Source organism: Arvicanthis niloticus, chromosome 10, assembly GCF_011762505.2.
Source record: "Arvicanthis niloticus isolate mArvNil1 chromosome 10, mArvNil1.pat.X, whole genome shotgun sequence".
NCBI lineage: Eukaryota > Metazoa > Chordata > Mammalia > Rodentia > Muridae > Arvicanthis > Arvicanthis niloticus.
The window spans coordinates 22846822-22870413 of record NC_047667.1 but is presented as its reverse complement, the minus strand read 5'-3'; the positions used below and the strand labels follow the sequence as shown (position 1 = coordinate 22870413).

General features: G+C 47.2%; 1 protein-coding gene across 3 annotated transcripts in view; it reads left to right on the top strand.

Annotated features, from left to right (window-relative positions):
* Atp2b4 (ATPase plasma membrane Ca2+ transporting 4) overlaps nt 1-23592 on the top strand; it is a 95590-nt gene that overhangs the window by 59225 nt on the left and 12773 nt on the right. For all 3 annotated transcript variants that reach the window (XM_034513005.2, XM_076941200.1, XM_076941199.1), the window contains 17 exons: nt 1229-1426; nt 1925-2182; nt 2689-2814; nt 3247-3369; nt 4726-4761; nt 6261-6434; nt 7154-7368; nt 7694-7936; nt 8770-9011; nt 9802-10033; nt 10894-11073; nt 11752-11839; nt 12831-12937; nt 19355-19546; nt 19936-20149; nt 20830-21041; nt 22320-22427. In XM_034513005.2, the coding sequence (XP_034368896.1) occupies nt 1229-1426; nt 1925-2182; nt 2689-2814; nt 3247-3369; nt 4726-4761; nt 6261-6434; nt 7154-7368; nt 7694-7936; nt 8770-9011; nt 9802-10033; nt 10894-11073; nt 11752-11839; nt 12831-12937; nt 19355-19546; nt 19936-20149; nt 20830-21041; nt 22320-22427 (2948 nt within the window). The remainder of the gene's footprint in view (nt 1-1228; nt 1427-1924; nt 2183-2688; nt 2815-3246; nt 3370-4725; nt 4762-6260; nt 6435-7153; nt 7369-7693; nt 7937-8769; nt 9012-9801; nt 10034-10893; nt 11074-11751; nt 11840-12830; nt 12938-19354; nt 19547-19935; nt 20150-20829; nt 21042-22319; nt 22428-23592) is intronic.

The window sequence follows — 23592 nt, the reverse complement described above, 5'->3', positions numbered from 1 at the left end:
TCCGGGTTCTGTTTTAATGGGGAAAATGCTGGTTGTCAATAACTGTGCAGTATCTGGAAACTCCGTGGCCTTGCTTGGTTCTTATTCAACCTGAGTTGTGATACTTTGTCTAGTTCATACCAAGTACTTAGCTGCTTAGTAGACCAGCTTGCTGGAGGTCGCATGAGAAGCAGAAAGGCAGGAATGATGCACCTAACGCTACCTTGCCTTGCGGCTTCTACTTCAGTGATCTGCAGCTCCTAGAACTTGGAATGAAGACACATGGTTAGCCTCTGCCTCCACCTGCATGACCTAGAACAGGTAGCTAGTTCTTTCTGGCCCAAGCATGTGTGAGCCTGCATGTTCAGGTCATTGACAGAATTTGCATACTCCTCTGAGTTCTTAGAGCAAGGGCCTTGGTGCGCAGCACAGGCCTCCGAGGAACAGATGACATTTACTTAGCCTGGTCGCTAGAAGCAAAAGGCCTTCATCCTGAGGCCAGCTTGTCAGCCTGTTCATGTTTAAACTTTTAAAGCCCTGAACAAACCGGGTTGGTTGACCATATGCCCACTACACTCCAACCCCTAGTCTCATAACTGGACATGGGGTATTTTTATTTTTTTTAATGTCTTTTACTAACTCATACACTGGTTTGTAAGTCAGACCACACCTGGCACATTGATGTCTTTCAAAGCAGCTAGCCCCAAGGTACTCCTCAGAAGGGTCCTCTGGAAGAAGGTGAGCCTTTTCACCATTTTCACCCATTGTACAGTACTTCAAGTCAGCCGATCTAACCTCCTTGCTCTTGACTCTGCCTTTTGAGGGCAGTTTTAGACTTCTCCCCCTTTCTACGCACCACAAAGTCTCAATGCATAATCAAGTGTGGCCTGCTCTGGGGTGTTGTAGTTCTTTTCAGCAAAGATCCATCCACCTTTGCTGACGAGGAATTCCTGTCTTACGCTAGATTTTGGCTTTTACATCTTGTTTCAACCACGACAGTCTTGCTGGTCAGACACTTAGGAAAACCTGCCCCGTGGGGGTAGCACCCACATCAGGCAGCCCACAAGCACCTGTGACTCCGGCTCCAGGAGACCTGATGCTCTCTTCTGGCCCCTACAGGTGCATATACTTTCACAGAGAGATACATATACACACAAATAAATAACCAAATAAATAGGCCTTTAACTTGGCTTCTGATATCGCTCCACCCTGCACCTTTCTCTCTCCCTCTCGCTTGTCTCCTTCTCAGGTCTTTCTGGGAACCCTGCAGATTTGGAAAAGCGTAGACTTGTTTTTGGAAAGAACATGATACCTCCGAAAAAACCCAAGACTTTCTTAGAATTAGTGTGGGAAGCCCTGCAGGATGTCACGCTCATCATCCTGGAGATCGCAGCCATCATCTCCCTGGTCCTGTCCTTCTACCGACCTCCCGGTGGAGATAATGAGAGTGAGTGTCTGAGCTGCTGCACGTGGCTCACCCGAGCCCTTTCCACACCACCAACCATATTAAGTACCAGTGGTTTTCAAGTTGTAGTACAAAATGTTCCTGTTACCCAGCAGGCTCCATGAAGGAGAGCTCGTAAGCCATTCTCCTAACCATTCCCCTTCTCCTACCTCATCCTCACTCAGAACACCATCCTGTGTCCTTACCTTTGCTTCTTAGTGTGTCCCAACCATAGTGCTTGACATTATGGGAAATAGCAGTGAGCCCGGCTGCATGTCCTGTGACTTTTTCATCAACATACTTTGTGCCGTTTAGCAGCTAAGACAAATTAGACCTAGTGATGATGAGAGATGGCTCCATCCAGCTATCTTCCAATTCCCTTGGAAATCTTCCACCTCAGAGTTTAATTTTCTATTGTTCTCTCTTCAAGACTCCCCAGCTTGTGGAGGTTGTGTAAACACCGCCCTCATTTCAATGACTCTTTCTTCCCTCTCTGGATAGTCTGTGGTCACATTATAATTAACCCAGAAGAAGATGAAGAAGGAGAAACTGGCTGGATCGAGGGGGCAGCCATCCTCGCCTCAGTGATCATTGTGGTGTTCGTGACAGCCTTCAATGACTGGAGCAAAGAGAAGCAGTTCCGGGGGCTGCAGAGCCGCATCGAACTCGAGCAAAAGTTCGCCATTATCCGGAACGGCCAGCTCATCCAGCTCCCAGTGGCTGAGATTGTGGTGGGAGATATTGCCCAGGTCAAATACGGTGAGAGCACCATGTTTCTCTGACCTACAACACCCCTTCCTCAGACACATCTGAAGAGTAGGTCCATTGACATGAGGAGTCTAGGAGTCTCTGAAAGCCTCTGCTAACCCGTCAGGTACAATTTAAGAGGGCTGTGGGAAGGACTTCTGAAGAAAGCCGTAGCCAAAACTCTTCCAAGGGATAGCCAGACTTTTGCCCTGTATGGCTTAGGAGTAAAACTGTAGAATACTTAGGCCACAGAGGGTGTTGGGTCGAGATATGTGTGGCACTAAGGATCAAACCCAGGGCCATTTGCAGTATAGGTAAGCCCTCTGCCACTGAGTCCCAGCCCAGCTCTGGATTACATTCTCCTTACCCCTGTACGTGGAGGCTCTTTACATCCTCATGGGACCATAAGGAGAGTATCCCTAAGGTGGGGTGGAGGAGATGAATGGAGGGCTGCCCAGCTATCCCCTTCCAAGTCTTACCCGCTCTCCCTTATTGTCACACTTCCCCTTATGCACTAGGTGACCTGCTGCCTGCGGATGGAATCCTAATCCAGGGAAATGATCTGAAGATTGACGAGAGCTCTCTGACAGGAGAGTCAGATCATGTCAGGAAGACTCCGGACAAAGATCCCATGTTGCTCTCGGGTATAGTATCTGGTTACTCAGGTTATCATCACAGCCCCGCCCCCGCCCCCAGAGAGTAGGGCCATGAGTTCTGGGCCCTCTTCCCTCTATTGGCTCCATCCTTTCTTCTTCTCTTGGGTTAAGATGGAGTAGTGACATGTGGGTAGTCTTGATGCAGGGATGTCAGTAACCTGAAAGACATTTTCCATCAAGTGTTGCAGGAGCTCTGTTGTTTGGGAAGACGGTATAAAGTTAATACATTAACCTTAACCTCTGTCTCCTTGGCCTGTTTTAAACCAGCTCTTCTAGCTTTTTCTCACCACCTACTAAATAAATTATAATCCACAGAGGAAAGGGAGCACCATGCTGTCAAGTCTGTATTTCATAGCAGATCACAGCTGAGATCACCAAACAGCACTCATCCCTCCCCGCCTTCTCTCTTCCCTTTTGTAGGGACTCATGTGATGGAAGGTTCTGGACGAATGGTAGTGACTGCTGTCGGAGTCAACTCCCAGACTGGAATCATCTTCACCCTCTTAGGGGCTAGTGAGGAAGAAGATGATGACAAGAAGAAAAGTAAGGGGCGTGCTGAATGAGGTGCTCTCTCATCTCTGTGACTGAACTAAAGGTTGGAGAGCAGATCCAGACAGAAAAGCTGCCAGGAAAGTCTGCTGGGATGAAGCAGAACAGAGTTGCAGACTCCTTGTCAAGATGCAGGTGTCAGTTTGGGGCTGGAGAGATGGCTCAGTAGTTAAGAGCACTTGTTCTTGCAAAGGACCTGGGTTCAGTTTTCAGGGGCCACATGGCTACTAATGACCATCTACGACTCTCTAGCTCCAGGGGATCCTTACTCTCTTCTGGCCTGTGTGGACACCAGGCACACTCATGGTACATAGACATATGTGAAGACACACACACACACACACACACACACATACTCATTGACCTTATTATTATGTCTCTGAGGAGCGCCAATGAAAGCCACCGAACCCTGGCTCAAATCCCTCGAGTCAGATTGCATCTCCTTAATCCCTGTGTCTTTGGGAGGCTGTATGGGGTTGAGTTAGCCGTAGACTGAACGAGCAGGCAAGTGCTCCAGCCAAACTGCCCCATGTCGGCCTCCTCTCCCCTTCCCCTCATCCTCAAGGACTGAGGGGTAAAATGAACCATCATGACTCAGAGGGAAGTGACTTAAAGCAAAACATGGATCCCACTGAAAATGTGGGCTCTCCGCTAGAGAGGCACAGCAAGAAGAGCAGGAACAGAGACCATGTCCATTCCACAGTCACACTAGTCTTGGTCACTCACTTCTTCCTGAGGCAGGAGTGCCAGGAGAATGAGGCCCAGGGGTGAAAGCTAGACTCGGGCCTTTTTCTGAGCATTCCGTCTTCCTGTGGGGAGAAAAGGGTTTCTAGCACTTGGCTAAAGATCATCTTAGGTACTCAGTAAAGAGAAACTTACGAAAGAGAAACAACCTCTCAGAACCTGATTCATTTTTTTTTACAGCTGCCCTCAGCTGAACACCTAGGAAGCTTGCCTGGAGCTTGGTAAATTGACCTGGAGATGCATCTTAGGGCCTTGCCATGGCCAGATATTTCCAGCCTTTCTCTCCCTAACTCCCACCCCCATTTTCTCAAGAGTTATGACACAAGACAGGACCATCTTCCCTCCTAGCTGCAGGAGAAGCTCAGGCATGCCCATGTGTGCAGCTGTCTAATGCTTGGATCCCAAGGATTCATTTGAATCGCTAGGAAGGATGAATGAGCAGAGAGAGGTGTGAGCTTTCTTTCCAAGCATCTCCCTGCCCCCAGACCCCCACCTTCGCTGTAACTTTTCTGTGCCGAGAAAGGACAGAATTGGGTATCATATCATCTCTTTACTAGTTAGTTACTTTGGATCTCCACCCGGCTTTTTTCTTTCTTGTTCAAACAGGTAAAAAACAAGGAGTCCCTGAAAATCGCAACAAAGGTAACCTCTCCACCCACTCATGTTCCGTCTCTACCTGCCCACGCTCAAACCAGACCTCTCCAGGCCATCTGTCTCTCTGCCCTCTCCATAATCTGTTATCTGCTGCTGTGGCCCAGTGCCTCATCCTGAGGACGGTGCAGAGATCTAGGGGTGGGCTCAAGGCGGAACAGCAGCACCCTCTGCTGTTGGCTTGAAGAAGCAATGTCCAGAATTCTTCAGCTGAGGGACACAGATCTGCTCTTCTCTGAGTGCTAAGCTCTGCTTCACTGTCCACAGCAACAGTGGCAGTTTCTGGGTTTGAAGTCATGGTGGAAGATGTTGGCTAGGCAGTCCCTGCACCCTCCTCTGCTAGCCGCCTCATGGGTGTCTTCTGGTCTGTATTTCTTCCCTGTTCGTCTGCTCAGAGGCTTTAGAAGCCTCTCTGTCCACTTCTCTCTTTGTTCTCTGCCCTCTGCCTCTCTGCCCACTTCTCTCTTTGTTCTCTGCCCTCTGCCTCTCTGCCCACTTCTCTCTTTGTTCTCGCCACGGTCTGTTTTGTTCCTCCTGATATGGTTTGTGTTTCTCTTGGTGGCTGTGTCTGCATCCCATCTCCGTCTTGTTTGTGCATCAGACAGAAGAGACCGTTAATTCAGAAGGGAGTTCCTAAGCGAACAGTGACATTGAAGGAGGGACCAGCAGGAAGTAGTCTTGAGACAGCTTCTAAAGTTGTCCACCCCCCCCCCATTATACACATCATAGTACTCTTCAGAAATAAAATCACCATATCAGAGCACCAGGGCTTAAGGAGAAAGAACTTGAATTTCAGGTCTCTTTATTCTTCTTCTAAAGAGGAAAGCCTGGGTTTGGTGTGCCCATGCATCTCTGCTTTGCCCTACTCTGTCTTTAGAGGACCTTCTTTTCTCTTCCCCCCCCCCCGCCCCCACAGACTACTCAGTGCAGGCCCTATTCTGTACCTCCTTCATTCCCTTGTCCTTCAACATATATAAGAAGAAGCTGAAAAATAACTTTGGACTTGGGAGGGGTGGGGTGAGTGTCTGTCTTTCTTCCCTCATTGGGGGAAGGGGGCTTTTAACAGAATAGGCTTGGACCCTTATGTTCTAGAAACATCGGGTAGTTTCCCTTTGGCCCCTTTCTACAGTAAGCACTCCTTGTTTTAAGCTCTGAATTCCAGAGAGGATACTTATTAAGGGGATGGATGGCCTCAATGGTGTGATTAATCCCCTTAGTGCTATAAACCTGGCGTGTGGCTCTGAGGGGGTGCCAGAAAGTTGTTGTAAAGATTAAATCCAGACCTGAGAAGCATCTTCCGCCTCATCTCCAGTTATTAGACATGTCCCAAAGGCCCTAGTGGAGTCCTGTGTCTAGCATGGGTAAGGAGCAGTCAGGGGCTTAAGGAACATTCCAGAAAGAAGACAGAAGGGCATCTTACCTTCCACCTGCCTGCCATTCACTGCTATATCCTTGCCTGCTCACTTGCTCTGTTCGTGTGTCTACCCTAGCAAAGACCCAGGATGGAGTGGCCTTGGAAATCCAGCCACTCAACAGCCAGGAAGGACTCGACAGTGAGGAGAAGGAGAAGGAGAAGGAGAGGAAAATAAGCAGGGGACCCAAGAAGGAGAAGTCGGTGCTGCAGGGCAAGCTCACACGCCTGGCTGTGCAGATTGGGAAGGCGGGTGAGTAGCTAAGCCTGCCTCCCATTGCAGATTTGAAGTGCTGTCCCATGTGCTGGCTGCTACAGCCTCCATCCCACCATGTCAAGCAGGACTGGCACTCGGGTGGCTCCTGAGGCCTAGAAAGCTGTACATTTGAATGCTTGTTGGGCTTTGGAGGAAATAGATATCCTCCTGTGTAGAAAGGTTAATAGCCTGGGGTCTTTTTTAGGAGGAAGCCCACTTCCTAGCATACTCTACTCCCCCACTTTTTTTGGTTTGGTCAGGTTTTAAGAGTTTTGGGGTGGGGTGGAGTAATTTGTTTGCTTTTGAAACAAGGGCTCCCTTCTTAGATCAAGCTGGCCCGAACTTATGATCTTCCTGCCTTGTCTCTCAAGTGCTGAAATTACAGATATATGCCAGCATAACCCAGCAAAGCCTCTTATTTATGAATGGAGAAGTTAAATTAGCAACTCAGCCCATTAGAGCTTTAACAACTAACACAAGGGTATGAGTCAGGTTGGTGACATGCTAAGAACAAAATCTGTATCTTTGGAACCAACTGTGTTTAGAGACTGTTTTGTGAAAAAAAAAAAGACAAAACAAACTTCTAATGTCATTGTATGCAAGCAACAGAATGGGGAGAAGATTTTAATATAACTTTCTAAAGCTTATATCTTTAAAAATTCTAGAAAGAGCATAATAAACTAACCCCTGTTCATGTATCTTGTCACCCTGGACAGGTCTGATCATGTCTGTCCTCACAGTTGTCATCTTGATTCTATACTTTGTGGTTGACAATTTCGTGATACAGCGCCGAGCATGGCTTCCTGAGTGCACCCCTGTCTACATTCAGTATTTTGTCAAGTTCTTCATCATCGGAGTCACTGTATTGGTAGTGGCTGTACCAGAGGGGCTGCCATTGGCTGTCACCATCTCATTGGCCTACTCTGTAAAGGTAAGCCTGGAAAAATACTGTTCCTTAAGGACAGAGATGGAAAGGGAGGGTACCATATGCCTTTCAGCTAAAGGATAAGCTCTTCTGCCCATCAGACACTTTAGGGAGTCACCCATGAGCAGAAATCCTTAGCTCTGGGAAATGTCCATTTCAGTTGGTTGTTTATGTAGATGAGTCACGTTTAAAGTATCACAAAAATGGCATTGAGCATCTTTGTGCAGGGCTGGAGCTCAAGTGAAAAATGTTGACTAGGACTTAGCCTTCGGCCTGTGTCTGGGGAAACTCTGTTGATCCTCTTTCAACTCCTTTCTCTTGTCTTTTGTAGAAAATGATGAAGGACAACAACTTGGTACGGCACTTGGATGCTTGTGAGACAATGGGCAATGCCACAGCCATTTGCTCTGATAAGACAGGCACGCTGACCATGAACCGAATGACAGTGGTACAGGCTTACGTTGGGGACACTCACTACCGCCAGATCCCAAACCCTGACGTCTTCCCACCCAAGGTTCTGGAGCTCATAGTCAACGGCATTTCTATCAACTGCGCTTATACTTCTAAGATTCTGGTAAGCTTTGCCATTGCCTGGTCACCTGGGGTGGGTGATGGGGAAGCAATATTCATTTTGCCAGAGATAAACCTTCTGTCCTAGTTACTTTTCCATGCCTATGCTAAAACCCCATGACCCAAAGCAACTTACAGAAGAAAGCATTTATTGAGGGCTTACAGTTTCCAAGGGTTAGAGCTCCTGACTGTCATGGCAGGGAACTTGGCAGCAGGCAGGCAAGCATAGCGCTGGAGCAGTTGCTGAGGGCTCACCTCTCCATCCACAAGCAAGAGGCAGAGAGCACACTGGGGAGAACATGAGTGTGTTCGAAACCTCAAAGACCCCCAACCACCATTGACACACCTCCTCCAACAAGGCCACACCTCCTAATCCTTCCCAAACTATTCTGCCAACGGGGGACCAAGTATTCAAACATAGGAGCCTATGGGGGCCGTGCTTACTCCACCCACCATCCCCTCTGTTATTCATCCCATCTGAATTGCCATTCACATTGCCATTGACATTCTGTTTCCTACTCCTGACTGAGCGTGCTCAGGGTAAACAAGGCAGTGTCTCCAGCAGACTTGCACTTACCCAGATTTAATCACTCATTTTCCAGAAACAGGAAGAGCTTTAGAATATGAGACACCTCATTGCCATGGAGTACGTGTAAGGTTCCAAAACCTGTATGGTTGTGAGGCAATGTCACCTTTGAAAGAACAGCAAATGGTGCCTCCACTGTGAGCTCGGGTGTGCCTATCAAATTGACCTGCGCAAGTCCTCCCTCTGATCCAGAGATCTCACTCAGTAATTCCATGTCTGCTTTTGTTTCTGTTTTTTCTTTTCTCTCTCAGCCTCCAGAAAAGGAGGGAGGCCTACCCCGGCAAGTAGGCAACAAGACAGAGTGCGGGCTGCTGGGCTTTGTCATAGACCTGAAGCAGGACTACCAAGCAGTTCGCAATGAGATGCCTGAGGAGAAGCTCTTCAAGGTGTACACCTTCAACTCGGTGCGCAAGTCCATGAGCACGGTCATCAGGAAGCCGGAAGGGGGCTTCCGCATGTTCAGCAAGGGCGCCTCTGAGATTATGCTGCGCAAGTGAGCCCCCTTCCTCCCATTTCCCCTTTGAGATCCTCACCCTGTCCCAGGAACGCCTGAGGGACCATGTCAGAGCAGGCTGAGTGACCCTGCGGCCAGGTAGTGACATCTGAGCTTTTACTCAAGACAGTGATTGCCTTTAAGAACTTGGCTGACTCCTTTAATAAACCCTCACATCTCGGCAAGGTGGGTACTATTTTGACCCATTTTACAGATGAGGAAATGAGGCAGTGATGTTGCATAACTTTCTCATAGAAAGAGCAGCTAACACTACCACTGCTGCCGGGATTCAGCCTGGACCAACCTGACTCTCCATTTCCTAGTGAGCTCAAGGAAATAGTCAGAATATGTCCCATGTCACCCACCGTGCTCAAAGGAGTTGGTGAGCATGAGACGCCTCCTCGCACATACCAAGAGCTAACAGTGCTGCTTCTCTGCTCCCTCTCTTTCTCATTCTGGAGTCATTCTATATACCTTTAAAAGTAGCTAAGCTGCCTGTCAGTTGTTACAGTTGAGCCAACCTAAGTATGTAGCTACCTATGATCCAATCACCAGGGAGGCTAAGGCAGGAGGGTTACAAGTTCAGGGTCATTCTGGGATACTCTGTCTCAAAACAAAGAGAGAGGTAGAGAGAGAGAGAGAGCTGAGTGGCAGATAAATGATGTATGCGACCAAGGAATAATATCTGTAGGAATCACACGGAATCACCATAATGCCTGTGATCATGTGGTTTTTTGGAATGTGTTTGGTGGGAAGGTAGACACTGATTTCTGACGGTGCATCTCCCCAGGTGTGATCGAATCCTGAACAAGGAAGGAGAAGCCGTACCGTTCAAAAGTAAGAACCGAGATAACATGGTACGCAATGTCATTGAGCCCATGGCCAGTGAAGGACTCCGGACTATCTGCATAGCTTACCGAGATTTTGATAACTCAGAGCCCTCGTGGGACAATGAGAGTGAAATCCTCACTGGGCTGATCTGCATTGCAGTGGTGGGCATTGAGGATCCTGTGCGCCCGGAGGTAAGGCTTGCCTGTTTCTGAATTGAAGAGAAAGGACGAGAAAGCAGAAGTGCCTGTCTCCCTGCTGACCACTGGTTAGGGTACAGGGTCCAGTGTAACCACACAAGCTACCTGGGAGTCACGGGAAGCAGGTGTGAATTTCTGGCCTAGCCATGACCCCACACACATTGCCTAAGTACTTGTCACTTACAGAGACAGATTACTCTCCAATACCTCCTTTCCACATCAGCTGTGGATTGCCAAGTCAGTAGAAGCCAGCATCCCTAGGGTTTGTGTTATCTAAGGGGCAGGCAGTGTGACAATTTTGTTGGGCTTATTACTTGGTAAGTAGGAATAGTCAGGGGCAGAATTAACCAGAAGACAACTCACTCTTCAGCTACCTTCTTTCAACTGACGTATTCTTTTTTTTTTTTTTTTTTTTTTTTTTTTTTTTTTTTTTTAGCAGTCCCTGTGTGCAGAGCACTATTCTAGGTGCCAGGGAAATTTCAAAGGCTAGAATGGTGAGGGCGTCCTGTCACTTCAATGAGCTTGTGGGTTGGAGCCTGAACCACATGGTCAGAGAGTGGTTACAGCTGCTTCTGGGAAAGAGATCAGTGGTCAGACGCTGCCCAAGCCTCCCAGGGACCCTGAAGACAGAGGAGACACATCTGCCTCCCAAAGCAAATTCCCCTTCAACCTAGGAGATCATGAGTAAAGTGTAAATGTCCACTGTGAGGTGGACATACTAGCAAGGGGACATGGAGCACTATAAGCAACGGTCAGACAGAGCCCCTGTTCCATCTTCACTGAGGCGAGAGGTGAGCCAGGACCACGGATCACCAAGCTCATCACCGTTTCTTTTTTTTCTTTGCTCCCCTTAGGTACCAGATGCAATTGCCAAATGCAAAAGGGCTGGCATTACTGTCAGAATGGTGACAGGTGATAACGTCAACACAGCCCGGGCCATTGCCACCAAATGTGGCATTCTGACTCCTGGAGATGACTTCTTGTGCCTGGAAGGCAAAGAATTCAACAGACTTATACGCAACGAGAAGGGCCAGGTGAGTCGGGGGAGGGAGCAGGGAGGGCAGTACTTTCCAGGGAATGGCTGGCTCAAGTGTGCAGCGTCAGGGACTTGTGGGAGCCAAGTGGGTGGCTTCTAAACTGAAATCAATCCATCGTGAGACATCCATCCCTTCCCACCACAGCTGCTCCTATGGTGAATGGGGAGTCGTCTTGTCTTTGTTCAGTTACCTGTGGGGAACAGAATCAATAACTTCATTATCTTTCTGTCTCTTTAACTCAAAGAATATTTTTTGTGCTGCTTTCCCCCTACCTCACCCCTCCAATGTCACCACCCTGTGGCTGTGGGTGGCACAGGCTTGTGCTTGAATTCAGTCTGAGTACAATTCTTCAAGGACTCAGACCTAAGCCTCTAGCAACTTCGTGGTAGCCTCCTGAGCCAGGCGTTAACCCTGACCCTCCTCCTGTAATGTGGCTAAGAAATAAAGATTGGCTTCCATATAGAAAGTTGGGAGGGAGAAGAAGATAAAGCCCTGAATGGTCACATCTGTGAAGCCATATTGGCTGTTTCATTTCCTGGGAGGCCAGGGAATAAGGGTCCCTCCAGGGTTATAAAGTTCCAGTACTCTTGGAAGCTGGGGTTGTGTGAAGGGGTAAGATTTCACTGAATAAGCTGCTCTGAGTTTGACTGATTGAGGTGCCTCTGGTATTGGCAGGTTGAACAAGAAAAGCTGGACAAGATCTGGCCCAGGCTTCGGGTACTGGCACGATCTTCTCCCACAGACAAGCACACATTGGTGAAAGGTGAGGTTGGTCTATATATGGCCTGCCATAGATGAGGGCAGGCCAGGGTGAAGCCAGATAGAGAGCCATCCTTGGCCAAGCTGGAGATGTAGCCAGCGGCAGAGTGCTTGCTTAGAATGCACAAGGCCCTAAGTTCAATTCCCAGCACTGCCCTCCAAAAAGAAAAGGACAGAAAAGGCACACCCATTGAAGATTAGGCATAGTGACATACACTCTCTGTGATCCTAGAATTTAAGAGGTGGAGGCAAAAGGACCCAAAGTTCAAGGTCATCTTCAGAAACATAGTGAGTTTGAGGGCAGCCTGAACTATGTGGGACCTTGTCTCAAAATGAGCCATCCGCCAAACTACTTTTCTGTCGCCAGTAAGGAATCCTAGGAGTGGTCCCAGGCTAATGGGGAGAACATTGAGTTTGACAAACATCTGAGCCCCTGGCAAGTTTGTGATAAAATAGAATTGAACTTTTTGGTTTGTGGTTCTAGTAGAGTTTGGAAGTCCTTTAGTTGTTTGCTGGGGAGAACCGGTGGTATAGTTCTCATGTAGCCCATATTGACCTCAAACTCCCTATATAGCTGAAGATGACCTTGAACTCCTGATCCTTCTGCCTTTACTTCCCAAGTACTGGGATTAAGGGGTGGCCCATCACAGCTATCTAGAGCTGAGGGTAGGAGTGCTAGTCCCTAGTTGGTAAGGCTGAAGTGGTACCCTTGAACCCAGATATCAAAGCCATCTCATGCTTGCCCAGGTACCTAGCAGCTGTGTAAGGTACTGGATGAAGGCTACCTTCCTCAGCTCAGAGTGACCTCGGCGAATCTATTGCCTGTGGGGTGGTTACTGTAGACCTAGCAGCAAAGAGATAAAAGAGGGTGAGAGAGTAGAGGCAGGGGAAGAGACAGGGGAGAAGACCAAAAGTGTCCCTTTTGTGGAAAACTTACCACATGACCTCAGGTGGCACATGTGTGTTCACTGTCCTGTGTGTGTGTTTTTTCCCAGGTATCATTGACAGCACCATTGGGGAACAGCGGCAGGTGGTGGCTGTCACCGGCGATGGAACAAATGACGGACCTGCTCTAAAGAAAGCAGATGTCGGTTTTGCTATGGTAAGCTCCCCTCGAGTCGCCTTCTTCACCAAGAGCCAACCATCTGCTTTCTATGCCTTCAAATCCCGCCTGTGCTCCTCCCTCCCACCTCCATCTCCTACCAACCTGGCCAGTAGTGGTGTGCAAACCAGATGGTGGTTGTCTGGGAACCACAAAGTGGCTTACCTGGAAAAACAAGAGCATTGTGGTGACGCTGCTTACCTGGGTGAATGGCGGAAAAGTCGGCTTCCACAGAGAGTGTGGTCAGTGATGTGCTCTTCGCATGGGAGGTCACGAGTATCTGAATTTTTTGGCAAGTTCCTTTAAAAGTCAGATAGTGCAAAGACGTGTCTTGCCTCTTCTGTAAGGTAGTGTGGGCACTAGAAGTGTTTGGGGGCTTGGTTTGGTTTGGTTTAAGGTTTCTGTTGGTGTTGGTGGAGGTTTGATGGTTGTCGCAAGCACAGCAGCGGATTCTGGAGCTCCAGACTACAAAGCACATCCTCATACTGAAGTCGCTTATCGCTCCCAGTCTCTCATCCGTATCTGTTGTGAGGATCTAAGCAGTGGAAAGAAATTTAGGAAGGGGTGTGTGTGAGAGAAAGAGGGAGGGGAAGAGGGGGAGAGAGAGGGAGAGAGGGGGGCCAGGTTTGGAGGTACACACCTGTAATCCCAACATTTGGGAGGCTGAGGCAGGAGGATCTCAGGTTTAAGACCAGCCTGCTCCACATATAGTCAGGCTCTATCTCAAAAAAGAAAGAAAATAACCTATCTTGTTGAGCTCTTTTTTTTAAGGGGGTCGGTTATAGTGTGTTTTTGTATACATGTATATATGTGCCTGTCTATGAATATATTCACAATCGGGATGCCCATGAAGGCCAGAAGGCAGCTGTGAGCTGTGGCATGGATGCTGGCGATCAGATTCCGCTCCTCTAGAAGGTCACTGTGTGTTTTTAACCACCCAGCCATTTCTCCAGCTCCTAGGGAACTCTAAAACAAAACAAACAAAAATGAAGTTTTAATTCTAAAATCAAACAAACAAAACCAGTTTTAATTCTAAGAAACTTTTAAAATATGCTTAAGAAGTTAGAATCATGTAACAGATCTCTCTCTACTCAGTAAGCACCCCACCAGCCTCCTCTGTCCAGCCGAATTATTTTGTAGTTAATCTAAGTTATTTTGTCATTTGTATTCATAATATTTTTAATATTTCTGTAAATAATATATCAATAAATGTGTGTAAATTATTACAGAATTTCTCATTTAAAAATCTGACAATTCCAGCAAGTCCATGGTGGTACACACACCTTTAATCCCAGCGCTCTCTCTCTCTCTCTCTCTCTCTCTCTCTCTCTCTCTCTCTCTCTCTCGGCAGTCAAATCTTTGAGTTTGAGGTCAGAACCCAAATAGAATCTACACCTTTTGGATGTCTGAGGCATCTCTGGAGTCTGACTCCACAGTGGTGGCTCTTAAAGTGTGTCTCATGTGGGCCTGGAGGGACAGGTCAGTGTGAAAGAGCACTGTCTACTCCAACAGAGGGTGAGGGCTTAGTTCCCAGGACCCACAAAGCAATTCACAAGCATCCATGACTCCAGTCCCAGGCGATCTGACTCCCTTTTCTGGCAGATGCCATGCACATATAGGGTGTGTATACATCTATGCAGGCAAAACACCATACACATAAAATGAATTTTTTAAAAAATGAATCCCAACTCCCAATGGAAATGCAGATGCTTGGGCACCACCAGAAACTTCTGGACCAGAAGACCTGGAGTTGAGGATCCTAGTGAGTGTTTAAGAAAGCACTGATTTTTATATCAGCCTATGTCCCAAAGACTGTCCTCGTATTCACAAATTTACTAGAAGGACTCAATGGAGCCTGGTCTAAGCACTGTGTACACATGGCTGGTGTTTGTTACAAACATGTGCTGAGGAGACAGTTAGCTCACAAGAGAAAAAGACACTGGCAGAATTCCAGAGGAGTCCATGTCCAGCCTCCCTGTGCTCTCCCTGCCACAGGAGAGTCCATTCTTCCATATTTGCATCAGGTCAGCAGTGTGTATAGTACTTCTAATAGGGAATCCGTCACACTCAGCTCACAAAGCTGTTATCAACACTTGCCTTTTGGGAGCTCTCTATCACATACCAGAATTCCAGACTCCCAAAAGGGAAGTAGAAGCCAGACTATTTCAGTATCATCTACCAAGTGTGTCGAAGCTGCAGTCTATGGGCTGCACGCAGCCAAGGATAGCTATGAGTTAGGCCCGACACAAAATTGTAAAATGTAATCTAAATACTATGAGATTTTTGTGGGGGTTGTGTATATGGCTTTGTTGTTGTAACTCCAATGCATGCTTTTTTCAGTATGAATGTCATAGGTGACAGTGTTGTCACAGTGTCAAAAGACTTGAATCACCTGGTGGAGTGAGCCACCCTGTCTCAGTTAAGTGCTGACCAAGAGTGCTCTGAGAACCAAGTTCCCAGGAGCCAGCTTCACAAGTGGGCCTTTCTAAGGATGGTGGCCTCGGGGACACAGTGCTTTGGTTTTACGAACTTCCTTTTTACCTTTGTCCTGGCCATTTCATTTTGAAGGAACTGGGTTTATTGTCTACACAGACTACTGTCCCAACACAAATGAACAACATGAATGTGTTCGTTGTATTTCTATAGTCTCCTTTAAACATGTTAAAATAATATCAAGTCTCCTTGACATTGTTGGTGTTTACTTGGGGTGGGGTTTTGTGTTTTTCTTTTTCTTTTTATTTGTATCTTCCCCTACACCTGTATATGTGTGTCTGTGTGTGTGTGTCTGTATGTATGTTTGTGTGTGTCTGTGTACCTACCAAGATTTGGGTGTGGAGGTCAGAGAACAATTTTTAGAAATTGGTTTTCTCCTTCCACTGTGGGATCCTAGAACCAAAGAGTCAACCAGTTTGCATGACAAATGCTTCTTGTGAGACAGGATCTCACTCTGTACCAGACTGGCCCCAGAACTGGCTACATAGAACAAGCCCCCCTCTCCCTCAAGTGCTGAGATTAAAGTGTCCTGTACCCCTATCTGGTGTGTTTTATTTGTTGTTTGTTTGTTTTGTTTTGTTTTGTTTTGTTTTTATGTCTCATTTTAGATTTTGAGACTTGATCTGGCCTTCCCCTCAGCCTGTAGCCCAGGCTATTCTCAAACTTGAAGCAGTTCTCCTGTTTCAGCCTCCTCAGTGCTGGAATCACAGTGTGTGTGCACCACTGAGCCTGGTTTGTCCCGTGTATCTTGTATACATTAGTTCTAGAAGCAATCAGATTCTGTATTTTACTGGGGGTTGTGAAATGACACTGTTCTGGTTTTATTGATTGATTGATTGACTTGAATACTTACCCAAAAAGAGATTTCCCTTCGCCTCTGCCCTAACTCTGTGCTTCAGTCCCCTCATGAAAGGCAGGTTAAATGCTTGATTTGTTTCCTTTCCTTACCACTGATTACTTGCTTTATTTTTTTTAAGTATTATTATAAACACGTGAATTTTTTTCAGTACTGGGATTGAACCTAGGGCCTCATGCATGTCAGACAAGAACTCTGCCACTGAGGTACCTACAGCTCAAACAAGGAAATTTGGATATATATTGATGTTTCAATCCATTACTCTTATTATTGTCTTGATGCTGAGACCGATTCCTCATTAGCCAGGAGTCACCTCTTCGGTGTCTCTGAGTCCTTTTGATGTAACCCTAGGTGTCTTTTATTGCCCCTTTTGGTGTCTTGCTTGATAGGACACTGCAGAGAGGTTGAGCCTTGTTGTTGGGGTGGTTGTTGTTGTTGTTGTTGTTGTTGTTGTTGTTGTTGTTGAGAGGTTTTTGTTTTGTTTTATTGAGACATGGCCTCTGTGTATAGCCCTGGCTGTTCTGGAACTCTGTCTACGGACCATGCTGGCCTCGAACTCACAGAAATCCACCTGTCTCTGCTCCCTGGTGCTGGGATTAAAGGAGAGTGCCACCACCGCCTGGCTGAACCTATTTCTTATCTTGGGTCTAGTATCATGCATCCCTCAGTGTGCCTTGCCTCGTTTTAGTGACCCGCCATGTTAGGGAATACAATCAGAGGACGAAGGGGCAACTCCCCACTAAGCACAAACTGTGTCAAATGCTACTGAGTGGATAAGGAAGCTAAGAAGTGAGCTATCATGGCCTAGCTGTGTTTCTATACCTGTTTTTAAGGGGAAATGCTTCCTAAATTGGTGGTCTTCGTGTTTCTCACTTAAAATCCTGGAACTTTATTTCTAATTCTCTCCTTTGTTTCCAGCTTCTCTAATCTTTTATTTGCAGTTTTAAGGTAAAACCTATGATCTCTAATGCTCTTAATGCAATTATTGACTTTGTCTAAAAGTATCTAATAGTTATAAAACAACAACAATAATAAAATAATTACTAAAAATACTCTTTTATTATCTTATTTTGAGACTGCGTCTCACTATGAACCTAGGTTGACCTCAGCCTTACTATGTAGCCCAGGAAAGCCATAAACTCACAATCCCCCTGCCTTAGCCTCCTGAGTCCTGAAATTATATGAATGTGCCACCACACTGAGCTAAATATTTATCTTTTAAAAAATTATTTATTACTGGGCAGTGGTGGCACACACCTTTAATCCCAGCACTTGGGAGGCAGAGGCAGGCGGATTTCTGAGTTTGAGGCCACCCTGGTCTACAGAGTGAGTTCCAGGACAGCCAGGGCTATACAGAGAAACCCTGTCTCGGGAAAAAAAAAAAAATATATATATATATATATATATATATATTAGTTCTGTATATGTATATATAAGTATTATTCTTATTTTTTATCTGTATATATATCTTACAAGGAATGTATCATTAAATTACTAAAAACCATAATGTTTAAATTAAAAAATAGAGGCTGAGTTCAGTTTGCATGGCTCACAACCACCTATAATTCCTTATTCAGGGGATTCAGTACCCTACTCTAGCCTGTGCAGGTACCTGTACACGTGGGCACATATGCACCGAGACACATAAATAAAAATTTTAAATTTTTAAAGATTTACAAGAGTAAGCTCCTGTAGGATAGGGGTGTGATAGAACCCAGATTGGGGCTGTATACAGTGATGTGCGTCAGCACTTGGCAAGTAGAGACAGGAAAATCAGGAATCTGAAGCCAGCCTTGGACACCTAGTGAATTCAAGACTAGCCTGGATTACATGAAAGCTGTGGACAGCAGTGACTTAGGTGCTAGGATCGAACGGGAGAATGAAGTTCATGGGATTCAAACATATGGTGAAAGAGGATGTTTCAGGCTTAGAGAAATGATGCAAATAAAAGCCCAGACTCTAAAATGGAGAGGGTAGAGGCTGAAGAGATGGTTTAGCGGTTAAGAGCACTGATTGTTCTTCCAAAGGTCCTGAGTTTGATTACCAGCAACCACATGGTGGCTCACAACCATCTATAATAGGATCCTATATCTTCTTCTGGTGTGTCTGAAGACAGCTGCAGTGTACTCATATAAATAAAATAAAGTGAATCTTTAAAAAAAAAAGGGGGGGAGCATGATTTGGAAGATTTTAAATAACCAGTAAGTTTTGAACAGAAAGCTTGCCTAAGAGCAGGTTAGAGCATGAATCATGAATCCAAGATCGCTGTGAGGACATGGACCTTTAACCTAGAACGTTCCCAGCCATTGACATAGCTACTCTAAAGTCCTTCCTGAGTCCCCAATGACTTTGAACAAGGACAGAACATGGAATGCTACAGGACCACTTCTAAAACAAACCACAGGGTTTCTGAAAGGTGCCAGAGAGACGGGAACTTCATTCTGTCCTGCTCATGTTGAAAGAAACATAGGAATTTTGAAGTAGAATAGCTAGGACTTGCCTGCCTCCTCCCTTTCAGTTCTGAGGTGGAGGAGGGTGGGGTTAGAGGGCTACTCACAGATACCTAACTCCTCATCTGGGAGAGGAGTCCAGCAACAATGTCAGGTCCTGGGTGAGTGATAGTCTCTTTTCTACCACCAAGCAGCCATGGACCCAGTTACCACAGTGGGAGTCTAGCCAGGCTTACCACTTCCACCACATACACATCAAAACATCGCTTTCTCTGTCACTTGTGGAACTATTTTAACCCAGAGTCTCCTGAAAACAAAGAGCAGAGGCAGCGAGGGAGGCTGAGCACCGTGTACACACACCTGCCACTGGCGTTTCCAAGAGACTCTGAGAGGGGCTAGAGGATGCCAGCCCTTCTCTTGATCACTTTATGGAGTCTTTCCTGTAGAGTGGCAGGGAAGCAAGGTGGGGAGGGGGGTTGTTTTCTGTTGTGGCTTCAATGCCCTCTAGTGCCTACACCTGGTTCTGAGGCTTCCCCCGACTCTCAGGCCCTGAGTTCCAGAGTGTGCTACACTAAGTACCCTTAACTGCTCACCATCTGCCTTCCTCTCCCACCTCAGGGCATCGCAGGCACAGATGTGGCTAAGGAGGCATCAGACATCATCCTGACCGACGACAACTTCACCAGCATTGTGAAGGCAGTGATGTGGGGACGGAACGTGTATGACAGCATTTCCAAGTTCCTGCAGTTCCAGCTTACTGTCAATGTGGTGGCCGTGATTGTGGCTTTCACTGGAGCCTGCATCACTCAGGTTGGGCGGGGCTCAGACGCCAGGGATGGCTCAAGGGCTGAGGAACATAGGATAGAGGGAACAGCGTATCTACTCAGGAGTAAACACAAGGGTTTTCCAGTACCGCTTGGACAGTTATCTCTACCAGGTTTACAGTCTCTACCTGTTTGATAAGGTGAAGATGTACCCACCATTAATTTAGTATTTGTTTTCTCAGCAACTATAAAGTGCACTTATGTGGATTAACTTTGCCTTTTCAAAGCAAACTTGCAAGTCAGATGTTATTATCCCAAATTCAAGGTCTAGTGGGTAGTGGGAGCTAGGGCCCATCAACAGAATGATGTCCCTGGAGAGTGACGTGGGCTTGGCTTCTGGAGCAAGCTGAAAGTCCTGGTTCTTCTTCCTCCCAGGATTCCCCACTGAAAGCAGTGCAAATGTTGTGGGTTAACCTGATCATGGACACATTTGCTTCCCTGGCCCTGGCCACAGAGCCCCCAACCGATTCTCTGTTGAGGCGCCGCCCCTATGGGCGAGACAAGCCCCTGATCTCCCGAACTATGATGAAGAACATCTTGGGCCATGCCGTGTATCAGCTCGTAATCGTCTTCCTCCTTGTCTTTGCTGGTGAGCCACAGTTGGGAAAGGGAGGGCAGCTGTTGGGTGCTAGATTTACTTAGGCACAGAGAATGGTTGAGAAGAGACGGTAGCACAGTAGCTGCTGAGGCACAGACATACAGACATATTGGTAGCCTTACCAGTGAGTGCTGCCTGTGCATTCCCAGCACACAGACACGGTACACATAGCTTCCCATCATCCCACACCACAGGGACACAAACAGGAGTGATGCCAACTGACAGACAAGATCAGATAGGTTGAGACCAGAACCAACATTTAAAATATTCTATTGAGTAGGGCTGGAGAAAACAATTCTGCAATTAAAAGTACTTGTTGCTCTTGCAGAGGACCTGGGGTCCTCAGGCTCTCAGCCGCGCCCCCTCCCCCCCATGGTGGTTCATGACCATCTGTAACTCCAGTCCCAGAAGATCCGGTGCCCGCTTCTGATCTTCAACAGCACGGACATACATGCAGGCAAAACCCTCATACACATAAAACAAAAAAATAATGAATCTAAAATTTAAAAACCAACAACGTCCAATAACTAGTATAACTCAGAAACGGCCCGATTAGGATGTTCTTTCTCATGGCCATAGCCCATCAGCACAGCTGTCGCAGCATGTTCTGTCTCAACCTGAACCCTTACTGAGACCACAGTCACCCTCTAATAACTGTCCTGCCCTACCAGGAGACAAAATGTTTGACATTGACAGTGGGAGGAAGGCGCCTCTCAATTCGCCCCCCAGCCAGCACTACACCATTGTTTTCAACACGTTTGTGCTGATGCAACTCTTCAATGAAATCAACGCTCGGAAGATCCACGGTGAGAAGAACGTCTTTGCAGGCGTCTACCGCAACGTCATTTTCTGCTCTGTAGTTTTGGGCACATTCTTCTGCCAGGTAAGAATCTGTCCGGAGCGGGGTGGTGGTGGCGCGCGCCTTTAATCCCAGCACTTGGGAGGCAGAGGCAGGTGGATTTCTGAGTTCGAGGCCAGCCTGGTCTACAGAGTGAGTTCTAGGACAGCCAGGGCTACACAGAGAAACCCTGTCTCGGGGGGAAAAAAAAAAAAAGAATCTGTCCGGAGCTGGGATAGGAGTTCCAGGAGACAGAGGGAAGAGACTTGGGAGCTAGGACTCCCTATGTGCCCAAGATTAGAGGATGGAGTTATTAAGACCAAAGCTAGGAGTAAACACCTTGAGACTCTCAGTTGGCTTTCCCGGTACCTTGTTTTTAGAACTGGGTCCAGTCAGGTGCTCCAAGGCAAGGTAGCATGTTACCTGCAAGCATGACTTACAGAATTCTTTCATGACCTTTCTGAATGTGCAGAAGGTTCCATATGGTGACCAAGAGAAGGGTCACTATCTTCTACCTCCTTCCCATGCCAGTGCATATGAAATGTGTATGTACAGGTAGTGTAGGCTCCCTGCCCCTGCTCTTTTGCTCTGAATGAGCTTCTGATTGAAAATGCTGCATACTTCACAGAGGAGCGATGGGTTGGTGCATACAGAGCTGCTGGGCTAATCCTGCCTGGGCTCCTGGTATGGAAACGAGGGTCAACAAAAAAAACATCTTCTTGGAACTAGAGACATGGCTCCGCAGTTAAGAGAGGCCCAGAGTTTGAATTCCAACATCACTTAACTCCTGATCACCTGTAATTCTAGCTCCAGAGGATCTGTCACTCTGTTCTGGCTTCTGTGACACATGAATCAGGATACAGACCCACACACATAGACACACGCGTGCACGCAAACAAACATACACAATTTTGAAAATAAATCTTAAAAATGAGCTGGCTTTTTTCTCAGCAAAGCCCCCCCCCCATTACACACACACACACACACACACACACACACACACACATCCCTCTTCTGTAGTGCCTTCTCTCTGTTACACACTAGCCTACATCACAGGAAGCCTCCAGCTCTCTCTACTCCTGCCAGACCATATATTAATCGCTGTCATAATACTCATAGCAACCGCATGGTTCCCGTTTAAGTGTTCTATAAAGATTGTATCTGTTGCCCTTCTCCGTGTCTACAGTTCTTTCCTGTTCCACAAGAAAGTTAGGACTTGCACCTATGGGCCCTGCAGGGGGCGCTGTGGCCCTAGCCACCTTGGAGGCCTTGGCTGGTGGAAGGCCGTCTCCCTGTGGCAGCCTGTCCTTTGCTCTGTTTCAGATCATGATCGTGGAAGTGGGAGGCAAACCCTTCAGCTGTACAAGCCTCACCATGGAGCAGTGGATGTGGTGTCTATTTATAGGGATTGGAGAACTTTTGTGGGGCCAGGTGAGTGTGGTGTGCCTTCTACAGACCCCCAAGGCTACAGACCTCTCCTCTCCGAATGAGAGGCACAAGAGTCTAGACCAACCCCCAGCTCCTTGTTTCACCTGACCCTCCCTTCCCTTTCCCTCCGTTATGGTTTCAAGCTCCTTCTGTCTTAGGGTGCCAGACAAAGGGAGTAACCATTGCCTTCACTTCAGGGGCATTAGGTTCTCTGATCATACCTAGAGATATGGGGGCAGGGGTAAGCAAGATGTCACGCTGACGTCACACTGACGATGCTGCACTCAGGGCTGTGGTTCGGGGCTTTCCCTACCTCTTCTGTGCTTCATGGTGGCTGGTTAAATGCCCAAGTCCCACATGAGATAGATTAATGCTCCAGAGAGGAGGGGTGGGTGAAACTCGGATCAGCACAGCCTCTGGAAGCAGCTGGGCTGGAATCACCCTTCTTTTCACAAACTGAGTAGCCATGGGCAAGTTACTTAACCACTCAGTTTATCAGGGACCTCCACATAGGATACCAGAGTGATCACTAATTGTTGTAAAAACTAGTAAATTGTTTCAGTACCAAAAATATGACAGTACCTGTTATAAGTACTCAATGAGTGTTAATGTTAATTACAACAATGTCGTCGTAGCTTTGATTTCCATCGTTCCCTTCATACCATGCTTATTTCTGGCCTGGGCCTTCTCTGCATCTTGAGTCTGTACTGAGTGCCCCTAGTGCCCCTTCACAAGCTAAAAATGGAATTAAGGAAGGGATGAAACGCTTTAACTAACCGTGTTCCAATTCGTGTCTCAGTCCCTCGACTCCATATGTACAATGTGTCCCCCTCTCTCCCAGCTTGGTTTGCCCTAGGCCCCACTTCTTCCTGATATGTGCCTGCTTTATAGCTCTGTTCAGTTGTCTTTAGAAGACAAGGATCACACTGGGAAGGAAGAGAGATCCAAGGCAGACAGAGTGTGAGTGTCACGAGGCACGTGGCCAGGAGATTACAGGAATCAAGTCCCCTTCTGTGTGTCCATGAATGCTGCCACCTTCCCAAGAGCAGTCAGCTGGAACAACGGGTTAATGGTCTGGGCAGATTGGTGCTTCTTGGTGCCGCCCAGGTGGGAAAGGCTTGTGGCTTAGGAGCCTCCCAAGGGCCTGGCTCAAGTCAGCTAACATCTT